The sequence below is a fragment of the Momordica charantia genome (assembly GCF_013281855.1).
Source record: "Momordica charantia cultivar OHB3-1 chromosome 4 unlocalized genomic scaffold, Mcharantia_2.0 BLBB01000004.1, whole genome shotgun sequence".
Lineage (NCBI taxonomy): Eukaryota > Viridiplantae > Streptophyta > Magnoliopsida > Cucurbitales > Cucurbitaceae > Momordica > Momordica charantia.
The window spans coordinates 25,316,598-25,335,416 of NW_028275162.1; the positions used below are offsets into that span (position 1 = coordinate 25,316,598).

General features: G+C 35.3%; 3 protein-coding genes across 4 annotated transcripts; all 3 read right to left on the reverse strand.

The window, feature by feature from the left end:
- Positions 1–3,249: 3,249 nt before the first annotated feature.
- On the reverse strand, positions 3,250–6,188 carry LOC111006199 (uncharacterized). Its single transcript, XM_022277982.2, has 3 exons — positions 5,858–6,188; positions 4,659–5,231; positions 3,250–4,240 (listed from the first exon to the last, which is right to left on the reverse strand). The coding sequence occupies exons 2-3, from the start codon at positions 5,138–5,140 to the stop codon at positions 3,250–3,252; spliced, it is 1,473 nt and encodes a 490-aa protein (XP_022133674.2). The 5' UTR covers positions 5,141–5,231; positions 5,858–6,188.
- A 1,320-nt stretch (positions 6,189–7,508) lies between these two features.
- On the reverse strand, positions 7,509–10,149 carry LOC111006168 (protein NUCLEAR FUSION DEFECTIVE 4). The gene is made up of 2 exons (XM_022277938.2): positions 9,333–10,149; positions 7,509–8,773 (listed from the first exon to the last, which is right to left on the reverse strand). Exons 1-2 carry the CDS (start codon positions 10,019–10,021, stop codon positions 7,642–7,644), a joined length of 1,821 nt encoding a protein of 606 aa, XP_022133630.1. The 5' UTR covers positions 10,022–10,149; the 3' UTR covers positions 7,509–7,641.
- A 4,025-nt stretch (positions 10,150–14,174) lies between these two features.
- LOC111006270 (glycine-rich RNA-binding protein RZ1C) lies at positions 14,175–18,328 on the reverse strand. 2 transcript variants are annotated; one of them, XM_022278098.2, is made up of 4 exons: positions 18,207–18,328; positions 17,931–18,073; positions 14,861–15,360; positions 14,175–14,644 (listed from the first exon to the last, which is right to left on the reverse strand). In XM_022278098.2, the coding sequence occupies exons 2-4, from the start codon at positions 18,039–18,041 to the stop codon at positions 14,401–14,403; spliced, it is 855 nt and encodes a 284-aa protein (XP_022133790.1). In that variant the 5' UTR covers positions 18,042–18,073; positions 18,207–18,328; the 3' UTR covers positions 14,175–14,400. The 2 variants fall into 2 exon arrangements, with proteins under 2 accessions (XP_022133790.1, XP_022133791.1); XM_022278099.2 differs by lacking the exon at positions 18,207–18,328 and adding an exon at positions 15,523–17,403 and having other exon boundaries at positions 17,931–18,176.
- Positions 18,329–18,819: the final 491 nt, after the last annotated feature.

Here is an 18,819-nt window from a genome sequence, read left to right on the forward strand (position 1 = left end):
AATAAAAAATATATATATTTAAATTTGAATAAGAATTGAGTAAAATGTATTTATTAAAGAAGATGAAAATGTATTGGACAAATGCCAGCAAATAATTAAAAATTAAAACAAATTTGTTGAGATGATTTCTCAAATCTCATGAATCAAGAACTATAGGGTGGATAGTAAGTGTCGAGTCATTGTAATGACACAGCATGAAGATCAAACTTTTCGAAGACGAATAAGCAATTTAAAATTTTGTAAAGGTTGAGTCGATCCATTTAGATCTTAACGATTGATCTCTATAAATGATTATCTGAGGATTAAAGCATTGTGTGTTACTTGTAACATTTTTCCGCGGTGATTTCTAAAAGAGTACCAAGAAACAAAAGCCTATAAATAAAGAGGTAGGATTCATATGCAATATCTCTGTGAATAATAAATCAAATTTAGATGGGCTTGAGCTTGGAGCATTCTCTCCTATGTAGGTCAATTTCTAGGGAGAATCAAAATTTTACCCTATCATTCTTAAAAAATCGTGAGACTATGATAAATTTTGCTAGATAAAATGGACAAATTGAACTTTTCTGTATTTTTTCCACGTAAAAATTTTTTGTTTCTATAGATTTACTTCATTTTCATTTACCTTTAATTAAATCTCATCAATTGCTAGCCAAATCAATAAATGAATGACTTCATCAAAAACGGTAAATGACATAAATGTAGCATAGCCATTTTCAAGAAAAGTAACAAAAATATCATAGTTGAATAGGTTATTTCTTTTTCAATGACAACCAGAATAAAGTGATTTTTTGAGAATTCAAACTTTCTATCTTTTGATATATATACTTAAATAAGCTAAGTTATGCTCAAATTAACGTAATTCTGAGAGTATAAAGACAAAATTAATAAATAATAAAGTATTGAAACATACATATATATTTCTTTCTTTCTTTTTTTTTTAATATCCGTAAGTGTTAAAGCCAGCTTTGTACACTTCAACTATTCATAGAGTCATAGGATATCTACTTGACCCTACCACATTTAATTGTCAAAACAACTAGGTTCCCACCAAACTCGTTTCCTCTTAGCCATTTACTATTTACATTGATTTTTTTATTGATTACTAGACTAGTAAAACATTGCATCGTATCAACTCGATAAATTTAACATTGTCAATATATTTTTAGCATTTCTTCCTATTTGACAGGCTAGGGTTATATTGGTACCTTACCTTTAGAGCAGGAATCTCTCCAATAATAGAAATTATACATCCCAACAAAAGAGAATGCTATAGGCCAAAGGTTCACCTAATCTCTCACTACAAAATGAAAACTTTGGAACCTTTTACAACTTAAAGAAAAATACGTACCCATATAGTAACAGTGCTCAAAGGAAGATGGCCTGTCTCTGAAAATTCCTCCTCCTGCTTAATGATTCCCACATTGATGGCCAAAATCTTTACCATAGCCTCTTGCTTTGCAACTGAAAATCTGAGAGAGGATAAAGAATTTAATATGAAAAGACAAAATTTCATTTCATTAGTGAGTCAGAGAGGAATATATATTGATCTAGAGAGTTTTAAAATGGCTTTTTTAGTTCAGTTCTTTTAATTTCTAGACATATTTAGTTAGTTGTTAATTCCTCCTAAAATAGTGGGTTAATGTCTTGTTAAACTCTCTTGGATAAGAGTTTCAGGAGACTTCTCTCATTTGTTCAGACTACACCATATACAGTCAAGAGTATTGTACGGTACTTGTTAATGCAACAAAACTTATTAAATCAATGCTAAACCCAAAAGTTTAAGTTTTAAATTATAGTATATTCAATTTTTCATATATATTTTTAAAATTTTCTAAGATGCAACGAATGAGCTATTATATGAAATGAAAAGGAAGTAACACTTTAGTACCTCTAGCTTTATTACCCTCTTCAATCAATAATAGATTCAAAGACTGAAAAGGCTTGAACTTAACATGTATATTTAATATTTTATGCATGTCCTTGACACAACCAAATTTCTTTCCATTTTTAAATAATTTGAAGCCTGTATAATGTTTGAACTAAACAGCTTGAGATAACAAACTAACCCAAAATGAAAATAGAAAAAATATGACAATTGACACATGGTGTGGCAATGTCAATTGTCAAATAAAAATATATAATCCAAATCAACAGTCTAGAAAATAAAAGGACAACATTTTATTCATGTTCATCACAATTAAATTAACAACACACATTAATCAATTTTACACATTTACCTTGAAGTTCTCAATCTGCAATGGAGTCCAAGTTGATCCCCATGAAAACTTTGGAAAATTCTGAAAAGAAAAAACCTGATAATTACTATTAAAATACATGTGGTAAGTGATAGAAAGAAGATATTAATGTATTTACCTTGATCTATTTTATCAATATCTTCTGTTTCATCACCTCCTTCAACCAAGAGTGGTTTCGATTGTAGCCAATTTTGAGCACAAATGATGGCTTCTAACATCTTAGGAGTAAATGAGCGTCGAAAACGATTCCAGCACACGGGCTTCAGTTTCAAAAGTTGCAACCGTGGTGAGAGGAATGGCAAAGACGTCCTTGGCTATTTGACTGAGGATTAAAAATCGAGAAGAGTTCAACTTCCACCATTTCAAAACATCGAAATCTGTATCGTCTCTTCGATGACAACATTCATATAAATAGTTGTCTATCTCCATCCTGCAATCATTTGGCGCTTCCTTATCAAGAAATTTCTTAAATTTCTTGGCCATTGACACATGAGAAGAATCACTATGTGCACTAATGCCAGTACTCAGTTCACCTCTAGTCATATTGAAGAAGTACTCATCACACATTTTTCGTAAAGTCCTTTTTACCTTCGTAGTCATCTTATCAGCAACATCATCCCCCCAAAACTCCCGAAACCGATATTTCAAAAACTTCAACTTATACCTTGGATCAAGAACTACAACAACATATAGAAGGAAGTTTGTTTTTTTAGAGGCACCCCAATATTTGCTGTACTTAGCTTTTAAGCTTCGTATCATCCTACTCAATTGCGGGTTACCATTTTGATTTTGAGAATATTCTCGAATCAACGCTTGTATCGAGGAAAGCTTATGAAAATATTCATTTGGAGTGACACATAAAGATCCAGAAAACCTTGAATCAACTTCAAGAAGAACCATCAACAATTTGACAAATGCACAAATATTTACCCAATTCTCAAGTGAAGGTATAACTTCCAAAAAGAACCTTGGATCTTGATCTTTTATCCTCTCAAATATTCTTTGGAACTTCAAAACCGCTACAACCACATCTATGGAATCCCATGTTGTCGGTGCATCTAATATAGAGAAGTTCCTCTGTAGGGAGACCGTTCTTCTGGTCAAAGTCTCTAAAAGTTTGTAACCTTGCAGGGGAAGATGTAATATTCTTCACAGCATCACGAATTTGGACTATAGACTTGTACAGGTGTTTCCAAGCATCATTGATGAACAACCTGAGTACATGGGAAATTGACCTCACATACAAGAACTTCCCGTTTAACACCATAGAACCCGGTGCTATGAACTTTTTCCTCAAATAACCTATTACAGCATCGTTGGATCCAGCATTTTCAACAGTTATAGTGGTTACACTATTGATACCCCATTCAAGCAAACACTTCTCTGTTGTTCTACAAATTGTCTCTCCTTCGTGATTAGATATTTGACAAAAGTTCAAAATCCTCGTATGCAAATTCCAACCACTGTCAATAAAGCGAGCACTTAAAACCATATAATTTTCTTCATGAACGGAGGTCCAAATATCAATAATCAAGCAAACTCTTTGGCAATTCTGTGTGAAGACATTTTTCAGACCCTTTCTCTTGCTCATATATATTTGATACCAATATTTTATCACTGTAACTCGTGAAGGAATGACAAACTTAGGCTGTAATGATTGACAAAATTTCTGAAATCTTTCACTCTCCACCTGCCTAAATGACAACTCATCCAATAAAACCATGGTTGAAAGCATAGTCCTAGAATTATCCAGAGAGAAGTTTATAGCCGATAAACAAGCTTCACTATCCCCCTCTCCCTCTTCATTCTGAAAAGACGATTTTTTATGTTTTCGATCCTCGTGGGAATATGAATCGTTTTTGCACTTCTCACAATGTTTATGCATTCTATTTGGCAACCGCACAGTCACATTTCCAACCTCAGAGTCAGCTAAGTGAGAGCAAGAACTATCTGCATTGGAAGTTCCTCTTCTAGAAGCCACCCTACAGATTTAAAAACCCAAAAGTAGTTAATGAAATAATTTCTGCCAACTAACGAGGATCATGCCAATTAGCAAGATCAACTCCTAACAAATTTGATACAATTCTTGTGACTTCCTAAAGATTCCTAGGTCATAGATGATAAAACTAATAAGAGACCATATCATTGTTGGAACTTGGAAGATGGAAGCTGTTTTTCTTCACGAGTAAAACTCAGATTTTCCCTCATATACCATTTTTTCCATATTTATGAGGAAATTCAAGGAGGGGAGATGTCAACCGAACTGATGCAGTATAATCAATCAGACCATATAAAATAAAGGGGAAAAAACACCTTTAAAGCAAATATGAAAACACTAGGTTTATTAGCCACCACCAAACCATCATTGATATAGGACACAAATAGTACGGATTAGTATACCTGTCGCTATGATGGTAGTTGTAGCATCCATACTTGTCCTGTTTATTATCTAGACGATGATCCCTAACTCTATCTCGTCCTCCATCATATTGCTCGTCCACATATCGATCACGGTCTTCCCCAAAAGAATTCTCACTGTCATCCCTTTCAAACCAAGAACGAGATGAAAATGAGGGTCTACGCCTTCCAGCTAAAGGACAATCACGTGCCCAATGCCCCAAGCATCCACAATTATAGCATACATCATGCACCGCAGATCTACCTCCTCTCCCAAAGCTATCCCGACCACCAGATAAGTAACCTCTCTCAATCTCTGGCCCTATATCTTCTCCCTCCATTTTTAGCCCAGAACTAGCTCTCCTCAAGCTATCCCGACCACCAGATAAGTAGCCTCTGCTAAAGCATGGTTCTACATATTCTCCCCTTATTTCGGGTTGTTTAGCCTTAGACACTGATAATCCCCTGGTCAAATTCCTGCCCATTCATTTCCCTGATTGCATTATCCATCCCTCGACGAGTTGCAAAGGTAATAAATCCATATCCACGACAACGATGAAATCTGTCTATAATGACCTGCAGAGGCACCACCAATTCGACTCATGCAAACAAACAAAAATTATTTAAGGATGGAAACTCAACAGAAATAAGTTAATTCTTCATATGATCCTGGAGATTAACAAAATTAATCATGACGGTAATAATCAGTCAAAACAATATTTGGACCTACAAAAATCCTATGGAAATATAGCTGCAGCTTGGCGTGATGAAACTCACTTAGTAAAAGATAAATTTTCACGACTATAATAATCGATCAAAACAAGAATTAGACCTACAGAAATCTTGCAGGAATATAGCTGCAGCTTGGCCTAATGAAAATGAAACCCACTTAGTAAAATCTCGAACAAGCAGAAATCTTTCAGTATGACACCTGAAACCTCCAGCATAAACCAAAGTAAATAAATGTCGTTGCCTTGCATTGAGGATGTGGAAAGCGAAAATTACGATATCTCAACTCTTCTCCTGTAAAATACAATTAATCCCAAACAATAAACATGCAGGCATTGGACCAGGAAATGCAACCCTAAAAATCACTCAAGTGCATGATAAGCACAGAGCCAAAGCGCAGGAACTTAGTAGCACATGGAAATGCCAAAACAGAGATAAATGCACGGAAAAATGACAAAAATACGAAATGTTACCCGAGTATCGATAATTCTTCCGAAACGGCTGAAGGCATCTTGGAGCTCTCGCTCCGATATGCACCACGACAATCCTCCAACGTATACTTCGAACTCTTCCTTCCGAGCCATTCCTCTCTTGCTCTGAAGAAGATGCTACTTATCCTGCAAAAAAAACCAGAAACACGATGAGGATGCAGGAGAGAAAAGCCCTGAGAAATAGCGTAAACCTCCATTGGATCAAATGCAAGCATCCTCTGGTGAAGACGGTGAAAAAGTAATTCAAGAGGACATGGAACTGGAACGGAGCTCGCCTTTAACCATGGCGCCAAGACATTGAAACGAGACTCGGGTTCAGAGAGTTGAAAGAAGTGAGAAGCCATGGCGCTAAACGATGGTTTGTTTATATATATTTTAAATAAGATGTTGTGGGGACGGATATTTGAATTTTTTGTATACTACATATAATATTAAACAAAACATTCCACGTTTATTTTACATAAATACCCTAAAATTAAGGTTTTTTTTTTTTAAGATATGAAGGTGTATTTGTTAAGATGTAGATATAAAATATATTAAGAAAAGTTAAATTTATATTATATTTAAAAAAAATAAAAATTGTAACGGTTACTTAAAAGTTAAAATACTTATTAACTTTGTGCTATTTTACATAATTTGTCATTCTATATCTCATTTGATATCCACTATTAATGGTTGGACTAACCAAATTTTAAATAATAGAAATTAACTTATATTTGTTGGGTTGAGTTAATAGTTCAAGTATGTCTAAATGTGGGTCTATGTCAGAGACAATGAAATCATCGTTATACATTAATTCATGTAGGTTGTCAATGTTATTGCTAACTTATGTCGGGACTTTCATTCAAAGCTTATAACACTTCTCATTACAACATTTTAACATCGAACATGTGTCATATATTCTATACATTGTATTACCACTTGGCATCGTCCTATATTTTTAATAAATAGTTGCATGATAATACATAATATATTTGTTATTTGTTGATTATTGAAATTGAAGATGGGACATCATCACTAACAAAAAAAATCTGCATATGCCTAGAGGGTCAGTGATTTGTTTCAATGTTATAATATATGTGTGTGTATATAATTATGTATGACGTTTTGACTATTCAGTATATAATTTTTTTTGTCCAACTTAAAAAATGTTCTAAATAAATATAATTTTAATTTTTTAAAAAATGGTCATAAACCTTTTAGAATACATGAACTAAATAAGCACGTTGATCTGAACAAATTTCATCGTCATAATTTTTTAGCTCGAAAAAGAAATAGACATCATTTTGAGAATTCAACAATCAAATTTATAATTTAGCATTTGTATTAAATACACTAAAACTGTGCTTATTGCATTTCATGTTTCCATAAATTTAGACTAATTTGTCTTATAAGGTTTACGATAACAAAAACTGGATTTTTATTTAATACTATAATTTTGTTTAACATAATTAGTTTTTATTAATTGTTTATATCATAATTTACTCGGTCCATTTTGTTATTAATATATATATATATATTTTTTGAATTGAACGAAAATAAAGACAGAAAACGACTTTTTTGGATTTTTAAATAAAAGCTCAAAATAAACACCTTTTATTCACTCAATTCATGATAGTTTTTTCACTTAAACTAGTAAAACATACCGGTTTGTAAATTTCATTCACCGTCGCAGAAAAGTTACACAACGATGGAATAATTAAACGGTAAAACAGTAGAAGTTATAATTTACAATTACCAGTTACCCCACCAAACCAACTAGGCAACTACTTATTTCTCCTCTCAACTTTCTCAACCGCTGAAACGACACCGTGTGGAGCGGCCGATGCCATCTCAGTACTCTGCCGAGGCCCAGGTCCAGGCCCAAGCACAGGCCCAGGCCCAGCATCTTCTTCTTCTTCTTCCTCCCTGAACCTGCTGTAAATATCAGTCCTGTAAAACCTTCGGGTTCTGAGCACCAAAATGAAGGAAAAAAAAGCCCCACACAGAGTAACGCCGGTGATTATAAGGAACGACAGTTTATAGCAATCCACTCCCACGCAGTTCAGAGATTCTCCGGCCATCCTCTTCCTCCCCGCCGCCTCCAGCTGCCGGTTCGCCTCCCTGTCATACAGATCTCCGGCGACCCGAACGTTGATGAAATACAGCCCGATCGGGCTCGCCACCGACCCGAAATTGTAGAGCGTGGAGTAGTATTTGAGGCCGAAGATCTCGGAGATGATGGCGAAGAGAATCGGCCATTGGGCGCCGTAGCAGAATCCGATGACGATTGAGGCGACGTAGAGGCCGCCGGGGGGGTCGAAGGCGATGAGGAGGTGGCCGGCGCAGGAGAGGACGAGGATTAGGGTCAAAATTAGGGTTCGGGGGAGTTTGAATCTGGTGAGGAAAAATTCGGAGGCGAAACCAGAGACCACGCGGCCGAGGTAATTCCAGATGCTAACCAGAGACACGAATGTGCTGATGCTCTGTTTCGGGTAGCGGAGAGAGGCGCCGATTTGGCCGAGATTGTCGATGGCGGTGAGAGTGCCGCCGACGCCGCACGCGGTGGAGAGGAACAGGAGGAGCATGTCGCCGCTGAGAAGGGCCTGGAGGATCGTGAAATCTTCGCCTCTCTGCGGCGGGCTCAGGGCGGTTCTCCAGCAGGACGGCGATGGCGGCGGCGGGGGTTTTTGGGAGACGATGTTGAGTGGAGGAGGAGGAGGAGAAGCGTCGATTGAGAGTAATTCGGTGCGCCATAGCTTGAAATCTTCGGCGATGACGATGAAAAGGGGAAAGAAGAGGAGGAAAACGACCATGGCGGCGCTGCTGCTGTACTCGATGTGGGAGAATTTGAATTTTTGCTGGAGAATGATCATCACCATTAGAAACCCAGCGAGTCCAAGAGAAATGTACAGAAACCTGTCGAGGATAAATAATAATGGATCTTGATTTTAGTTACTCGTTACTATAATTAAATGGAATAGTGTATAATATCATTACATTATTTTGCTTTTTTGAGGAATTTAATTAATAAAGCTTTGATCTTTTCAAAAAATAAAAAATAAAAAATTCATGAAGCTTAAACATTCAAATTTTTGTTGGTTTTTTTTAAGAAAGTTTATTGGTGTTCATTTATTTTTGTTTGAACCCAATTTATCCCAATAAACTTTTGATTTTTACTTTTTTTCGCTTTCAATCAATGAACTCTCAAACTATATCCACAGTCTCCATACCTTATGGAAGGGAGGTTTAACCTTATAAAAAAAATTTCACCAACAAAAGAAAATTACCAACAGAGGCCAACCAGTCAACAACTATTTTGTTGCACTTGCTTAGCGCTACTAGAAAAATTTGACTCCATTATTTTTCAAAACTTTTTAAAAAATCATCAATTTTCCTTTGAAAAAAAAAAGAAAAGAAAAAAACCTTGAAATAACGAATGAACAAAGTCAGTTATAAGTCGTAAGTGTAAGGTAACCTGTAGAAAACCGTGAGCTCATTGGGCCGATGATCAACCTTCATAATCCGAATAGTTCTAAGGAACGCGACGGAGATAACCGCCGGCAGCCACGCAATAAGCAGAATCAACGATTTCGAATCATCGCCATAAATCGCGTGATAAATCTGCGTCAAAATCGCGCCGCTCAGCCCTACGTATCCCTTCAAAATCCCCAAAACCACGCCTCTCCTCGCCGGGTAATTCTTCACGCACGTCACCAGCGCGCCGGTGTTCGCGAACGCCGTCGAGTTCGCGCCGAGGCAGCCGTAAAGACACATCAGCCAAACCTCCGGCCGAGCCACGCGCTCCGTCACGGAAAGCCAGATCATGAAGTAGCCGAAGAAATTGATGGCCGCGCCGATCGCCAGAACCACCCACGGCGGCGTGATCTCGTTGATTAGGCCCGAGATTACGCCCACGTTTGTTCCTACATCCTTGAAGAAACTCAGCAGATTCAGCGTGCTCTGGTCGTAGCCGAGCACCGATTTTATAGCGCCCGAGTAGAGCCCGAACATGTACGGCGTGCCGGCGGTCGACATCACGAGGAACGAAGCGAACACCATGAACCATGGTCCGGTGAGGACGTGGAGGACGAGCCCTAATTTCTCGCCGGAACGACGCCGTTTCTCGCTTGATATTCCTGCTCCGCTACCGGTAACCGCCTCCATTTTTCTTTTTAGATTTCTTTCTTTCGCTCAAACTGAAAGATATATGAAGCCTATGAAATGAATATTATTTATATAGAGATTTTTTCTTTAATTTTTTTTTCCAGGAATATTTTCGAACTCACGGCCTCTGGAGTGTATGTGAATTATCCTACGTTCAATTTGACAAATTTTGTTAATACAACAAAGGAGTGAATTTCCTCAACTTAATATATTTTAATGGCACAAACATGTGATATTCCTTGATGCTTCAATAATATTAAAATTTCCATATATATTAATATTATATAGTTTCTTAGCGTCTCATACGATATAATAAAAAATGTATAAAGAAATATTGCAATATTTGACTCTCAGGTTACACTTGAGTATATTTTAAGATTATAAAAAATTGTGTATACTTAGGTTTTGCTCCTCCAAAATTATGAATTTATTAATTAAGTTGAATATTCTCTTAAACAGCTAAAGATTAAAAATTTTAACGATTACCATGTTTTATATATATATATATATATTATTAAAAAGAAAAAAGGCTCTTAGAAGGTATTTAAGAAGGGTTGGAATACGATGAGTTTGACATCTCAAGCCAAACTCATGTTTAGGACATGAATTTAAAAACATAATTTACTCAATTTAATCGTCTCATGGACTTGAATGGTATTTAATGTTCAATCTTATGGATTATCCACCAATTTTTTTGTAATTTAGAAAAATAAATTATAATATTGTAAAAGGGTAAAATAGTTCTTAAAAAAATGAAGAAAAAAAAAATTAGAAACCCAACTCTGGGTTACACATTCTTACACTCCAAGCTTACTCAATCCCAAGCTACCTACGTACACTCCCGCTTTAGACTTTTCAATCTCGAATATCATAACACCCTCAAATTTAACACCTAGGTTTAATATTTCCTGACTACTAATGTCGAACTTGCGCCCCAAAGTCGAGAGAAATATAACTAGACTATAGCGTATAGTCCTCTCTCTCTTGACCATAATTAGTAAAAATTACTTTAACTAGTAAAGTTCTACTAACTCGTAGCTCTCTCGCCAAAGCAACCACAACGGAGAGTGTGAATCCCTTCCCCAACATGTTATATTGTACTAAAAAAAACTCGTAGCTCTCTCTCCCTTCACGAGTTTTATTGTGATTAATTTGTGGTGTTGAGTTATGCACTACTTATCTACAAAAAGAGATTATCCATTAATGAATAAAAGTAAATTTGGAATTTAATTTGTCAGTTATTTATTTTACTGTCATATATTTTATGTATGACAGATAAATTATTAGTAAGACCGACCAAATGATATTTTATACCTTTTGAATTGGAAATCGTCTTAACCTATTATGTTTTACTTTCCTCTCCATCTTCATCGATTATTATATTTATTTAAGCAAACCATTCAAGCTTTTTTAATATATATATATTTTTAATTTCATCCATATATAACTATATTTAAACATTTTATAACGTAGGTCAAATTGATATTTTAGATGTTATGTGAATACAAATATCGTTGTGAAATATAGAAAGTTTATACCTCATATTTTGAGATATTTTCCTAATTTTATTTTTATTCATCTTTTGATAAAAATGAGATATTTTCTTGAGATGGCAATATATTGACAATTTTGAAATTTGAGATATTGAATATGAAGATATTTGGGAGACTTTTTCTTGGACATATTGTGGATATAATAATACCAAGAGAAAAGTTAGACCAATTTGATCCTAATTCTTCATATGCATGGGCCACTTCATTAATAATAAGTTAATTTTAGGGCTCCTTAAAAATTAGAATGGATGTATAGTTTATTCTAGATCCTAATTCTCAAGATTTAATTTCCATTCTTATATGGAAGCTAAGGCAACATGAAGGTTTCAAAGTTGGGATACGAAGTCGTTATATCCAAATTATGTCGAATCAAATTTCATCGAACTTGTTGGCCTTTATGAAATCAAGAATTGAATCTCGCTGAAATCTTTTGAGTTAGGTACGAAAAAAATTAGGATCTAGTGACTATTGAACTTGAAATGCTGAAGATAGAACACATAGTTCGAGAATGAATACCCTAAATTCATAACCGTGTAATTAGAAGAGTAGTATAATTGGAACACCTGGAGAACTGAGTTTTATATTATGATGATGTAAAATGGTTCACAGATTAGTTATTCAAAAATATATAAAAACATCTGAAAACAAAAATTAATTAAACACAAAGTTTATTGAAAAAAAAAGCATCGAGATTAAAATGAATAAATACATGTTTAAGTCTAATTTTTATATTTAATTTACATAACCTATTCAATATTAAAAAAACTTAATTATCTTTCGTTAGTATAAAGTAGGAGGAGATGAGCATGCAAACTTAAAGAAATTCAAAAGTCAATGAAAATTTAACCAAATATTTTAGTGTGGGTTTTTTTTTTTCAATTGGAAGAAGCAAAATTTGACCTCTTTCTTTAATTTAATATTTTGTTGACAGCTCTTCACATAGATTTTCTCGCTGTTTCTTGCCACTTTTCTTGTAAACAAAGAGGTCAATAAAATAAATAATTGTTAATTATTGGAGGGTGGTCATTGCAATTAACAAACATAAATAGGAAATTATTGACAATTAGTTTATTTTTCTTATAAAATTGATTTTTTTTAATATATGACTTGGGGATTTTGATTTAGTGAAGTCTTTAACTAGAGCAAAAAAATATGTTGCATATGGACAAAATGAAAGATACTTTTTTTTGTGTGTGTGTGATTTGCCTTGAATAAATTATTTTTTAAATGGGTTTGTTTTTAGCATAAGATGTACTTATTTATTAAATAAGATATAAAATAACAACGGAAGTTAACTTTTTTAAAAAGGCAAATTAAAAGAATCGGATAATAACTTTTAAAAAAAAAATTGTTCTATTTTTTTTCTTCAAGGGTGAGAATTCGAACTCATGACTTCTTCAACGAAAATAGATATCTTGACCAATTTAACTGTGTTCCAGTTAGCAATTACTTCATTCTTACTTTGTCGTAATTCAAAAAGCATGTATAAAATACTTCAAGACTTTGTAATTTTTCTCTAGACTTTAAATATTGAATGTATAAAAAGTTAGAATCTACGCCAAATCTCAAAATAAATTAAACAAAAGATGGAATTTTGGTTTAACAAAAAAAGGAAAAAGAAAAAAGAGAGAGAAAGGTAGAGAGAAGTTTTTGGTCACAAACTCATACACTGTGCATTTTGCCACTTTTTCACGCCATGAATTCAATACCATACAAAAAGTCCATGCATTTTTCTCATCACTTTTGCATTTCTTCCCTATTAGTTTCTAAACCAATAATTACTCATTTGTGGTTAGCCTAATGTATGTCCCCTTAAATCGACAAATGTCATATAAATATGCAATGTTTAAGAAACTTTATGAATGTTCTCGAGGAAAAGAAAAAAGAATTAAGAAACTTTACGAATGTTTTTCTCCTCTCTCAGCATTAAAGCACCTAGCTCCTTTCCTTGGAGATTCAAACCCCATCCCCACAATTTTTCACTCTTGCATTTTACAAAAAGGGCTCTTAATCAAAAATAAATAAATAAAAAAATAAATATATATATATACATACTTTGACTATAAACACTTCTAAAAAAGAATTCCCTACCAAGCCAACTTCAAAATTTTAGAATAAAACACACACCTCACGCAGTCTTATGGATTGTGACGTTTAAACATCTAATGGGGGAAAAATAATTTTATTTCTTTAAGTAAACCATTCTAACTACTGAAAATTTCAAATTCAAAGATTCAATTGTTTTATTCATAAATTGTATTAAAAAAATTGATTCACAAAATAAATTATAATTGGAGCATGAGAGTCAAGATAAGATAGGAGTCAATACTTATCACAATCCAGCTAGGGTTTCAATGGTCAATCAAACCAATTTGACTCAATGCCATTAAGTTTCACTCTATTGGTCTTCATCAAGAAATCTTCAATATCTTCCCCTATAAAATAATGGTCTTCAAATAATAATTCCAAAAGGAAAAGAAAAAAAAAAGAATCAAGAAAATGAAACTTCTGTCTGTTGTCTGTTGTCTCCAAGAAAACAACAGATTAATGTCAACATATGTTCCCAAATTGAAAGAGAAAGAAAAAGCTGTGAAATCAGATTGAATAAGGGCAACAAAATAATTCATCACATTGAGAAGTCAAAAGTCAAAAATGGGAGGCTGATGAATCAAGGGAACATTACTAAATATTTGGAGAGAATCATCAATGCCAAAAGGCCAGAGGGTTGCATAAAGACTGTCACAGTTCATTGCTAACTTACAAGTTTGTAGAATGATTTGCAATTGTGAACAAACAACTACCGACATTCATACGTACATCTTAACCTTAATAGCGCTCGTAGGAAGACGGCCGTCCTCCCCTGCTTGGGCGGTCGTAAGGACCTGCCCTATCTCTATAACTTCTTCCCTCGTAACGGCCTGGACCTCCGCTTCCATACCTATCACTGCCACTCCTAGGACCAATGTCCCTATTGTACCCGCCTCTGTCTTTAACATAGCCGTTTTGAGGATAACGATCGCTAACATCATACCTATCACCACCAGCAAAGCGATCTCCACCAGACGGGTACCTACAGAGTTTGCAAACAAAATCTCGGTTATAAAGAATTTCCAGTGCTTTTTTTTATAAACAGAGTCTTAGCTACTACTTCGGTAACGTGTCAATCAAATCACACTTTGAGAGAGAACATATGTAGTTTTTGTATTAGACATGTAGGAAGATGCTCACCTTATCTCAACACCACAATTCACATCACTATTAGAACAAATAAAAGATGTAAAACTACCTGTCATCAAAATAGCGGTCTCGACTTCCATACTTGTCATCTCTACGGTCAAAATGATCTCTATCTCCATATCGCCCTCCATCATAGCGGTCATCCACATATCGGTCCCGATCTCCTCCAAAACGATCTCCACGACTATCACTATCAAATCGAGAACGGGATGAAAATGAACCTCTACCCCTACCTCGTCCACCACCAACTGATGGGCAATCTCGTGCCCAATGTCCTGGGCGTCCACACTTGAAGCATTCATCTTGCCCCACAGATCTATCTCCTCCTCTCCCAAAACTGGGCCTACCACCAGATGAATAGCCTCCTCCCCTAAAGCCTGGTTCTCCATCATCTCCCTCCATCTTCGGTTCAGCCTTATTTACTGAGATAGTCCTCTCACCAAGCTCACGCCCATGCATCTCCCTGATTGCATCATCCATCCCTCGACGATCTGCAAAGGTAATAAAACCGAATCCACGAGGACGGCCTGTATCTCGTTCTAACATGATCTACATAAACACCACAAGAGAAGCTCATGCAAAGAGTTTACATTATGTAATATCAATCAATATCTACATTGTTGTTCAATTCCAACACATAGACTATGAAAAGTATTATAGCTATGCAAAGAGTGGAAATTGTAAAACAATAAAAAAATTCTGACAACTTACTTCTCCTTCCCAAGTATATCATCAAAGGAACAACTTTAATGATACACTTGGAAGGATTTCCCTTCAAAGCCCTGCAATGTGTCCACAACTTGAAAATTGTCACACAAGTTGTCTTCAACTCTCCAAATCTATCGTTTAATGAGAAACTTTGACCTCTACTTCCCACAGTCTCTTTGGGTCCAAACTAGGAAATGTCCCATCATAAACTCAGGATCTCAAGCTCTACAAGTTAACTAGAGATTATCTCACTTTGAGATATTCACCCGAGGCAACACTTTTACTGATTACTGAAATTACTCCACCACTGCTGCAGTCAGACATCATTCCACGGTTCATAACCCAGTCACATATAAATCACTCTAGAGTCTAGACACCGGTTATATGAGCAAATTGAGAAGAAAAAATATTGAGGAGATATAACTTCTTGCCATACCGAATACTTGATTCTTTGCACCATGCCACTGCCCAACTCAATGCCACATACTAGACGAAAACACAACAATGCATTAAATACTGTCCTCACTTCAGCTGCTATTCTTAGCTTACACAGTAAATTGAGGTTTGTCCTTTATGATTCACTGAGCAGCCAACAAATGTAAAAGCAACAGAGAAAATTCTAACTCAGATTATTCTGCATTCTGGTGTCACATCTCTACAATGTCCCATTTACTGCAAAATCTTGTCGTCTAAAATGGAACAAGCCGGCACTGACAACTAAAAGAGATTTCAGTACAATTTAACTGTGGAGTCACTAATACCCAAGCAAGCTGTGTGTGCTGCAGGATGTCATACCAAACAAAACAAGTCTAGCACCTGAAGCTTCAGCATGCAACAATATACGTGACAATCGTATTACAATCCCTTTTTGTCACCATGGGCATGTTCACAGATTCAGTAGAGATGGTGAATAACTGAAATTACAGTGTCAGTTTTTCTCTGTCGAACTAACACGAAATATTTTGACAATAGCATGTTCTTCCATGCCAAAGCACACAAAAGAAATCCTGAACATATGGAAGCACTAGAACGCTAGAATGCTATATGCTAATTAAACTATAAGAAGTTCCAATTCCAAGATATGCACAAATGTCAAGCAGGAACCTCAAGACGGCATGCCACCAGCAAGGCAGATGACAATTTATACCCTCACCAATGCATGAACTCACCATTAACACTGACTGAGCAAGATCATGATTAAACCTTATAGATGCATCAAGCAACAGAAAGCAAGATAAATAAGTCTTGCATGTTCTTGAAACTAGAAGGACCAAACATTAGGTATGGAATACTTTGCAAAATATTTTAAGATAGGAGGCCCGGTGTAAATCAACAAGAACCTGAACATCAGAGTTTCTAGAAGCATCTGGCTCAATCCAACAGCTTATACCCCAGTTAGAACCTTTGGATTATTCTCAAGGAATTTAGGACTACTTACAACAAATTGCAGAAACATTCCCAATAAAATCGACCAAATAGATCTCCAAGAAATACAAACATTATCCACTTTACACTCTGATAAGTTGGAAACTACATTAGCAAACTGTATGTTGAACATTAAATTTTTGCTTGTGGAAGTGAATGGTCTTGATTGAGTTTTGCAAATTTGGTTAACTATGATTTCTCCTCCCCATAGTCAACAGAAGAAACATCTCAGGAGGTGTCCTAGGAGAAGGCATCAGTAATAATTTCTGAAACATTATTGTGAGAATACTTTTCTTTCAAAATACTACCAGTCTCCAAACAATTTCTTCCAATATATGTATAGTCATGGATGGGATTTCTTGTGTATTAACCATTTCTTCAATTATATGTAAGAATTCTGCAGATAATGTACGAACAGACTCATGTGTTCAGCTTTAAGCTGACTCCCTGGACCATATTCTACATAACAAAAGATCAAATTATGGTAAGAAAGAGAAAGCCTGAGATAAACTAATCGTTATAATCTAGGAAGCAAAATTGATCGGGAGTATTTTGATTCTTTTAGCCTTAATAAACTAATACATCCCGAATGTTACTAATGTCCATGTACACATTATTTCCAAAAATAAATAAATGAGCGATAAAGAAACGTGAACTAGAACAAAGATATTATACACACACAAATAAACGGACATGCATGCAACTAACAAAATACCACCGACATGCATAATGGAAAAGAAAAACTCATAATTTGCAAGGAATGTCGTCAAAACGCAGCCAATTTCATTACCAAAAACAAACAAACAAACTACTCGCAAGAAAATCGTTTACACCGTCACTATTAGACCTCGTGCATGTCGAAACATTCAGAATCTTTTGTTCTATTCAGAATAGCGGTCAGATTTCGTTTTCTCCATCGTCATCTCAACCGATAAGCAAATATGAGGCATAATGAAAGGGGGAAAAACATGGAAGACGAAAGTTACCTGAGTTTCCAGGATTTTGCCGTAGCGGCTGAAAGCGTTCTCGAGCTGACGCTCCGAGATGTTCCATGACAATCCTCCAACAAATATTCGGTACTCGTCCTTCCCAGCCATTCCCCTTTCGGCTATCAATCAGACAAAACTTCCTGCAGAAAACCGCAACAAGAACCGGAAACTGAATAAGACAAGCTCAGAAAAATACTATGATCGAGCCTCCGTCTGATTCGACATGGGGAATTTCAAATCAAGAGTTGCAAAGAGAAAAGAATTAACACTCGCCTTTTCACCCGTAGTGAACCACAACGTGAACCAGTGAGCTCCAGACGGTGTAGGGTTTTGAGGCTCTAAACCCTAGCGTTCGAGGTCCGTGTCTCGGGCTTGGGCTGGGCATGGGCCTGGGCCTGGGCTTGGGTTTTACTCTTTTCTGGTGGTGGACATGGGCTTTTTTGGGCCCCAACCTGAGTTGTTCTAATGGATCCCTTACACCCAAATTGTGGTTTTGTTCCTTTTTTTTTTTTTTTTTAAATATTACCTCACTTGCCTTAGCCACTCTCAAATTAGTTTGTAATTGTGTTTTTTAGATCAATTGTAATTGTAATGGTGTATTTTTAAGACTTTGATTAATAATTTTTAAATCAAAATTAACTTTTTAACTAATTTAATATTGATAATGATTCCATATATATTGCTGTCTTTTCTTTGATAAAGTTGTTCAATTAAAAATAATCCTATTAAATACTCAGTTTCTTTAACATATTTTTAATTTTTAAAACTCGAGATATGATTATAAGGAAGATTAAAACCCACCCATCATGGGTTATTATATTAACTACCCTCATTTTTGCAAAAATAATAGAATAAAATATTAACTACCCTCATATTTGTGGAATTT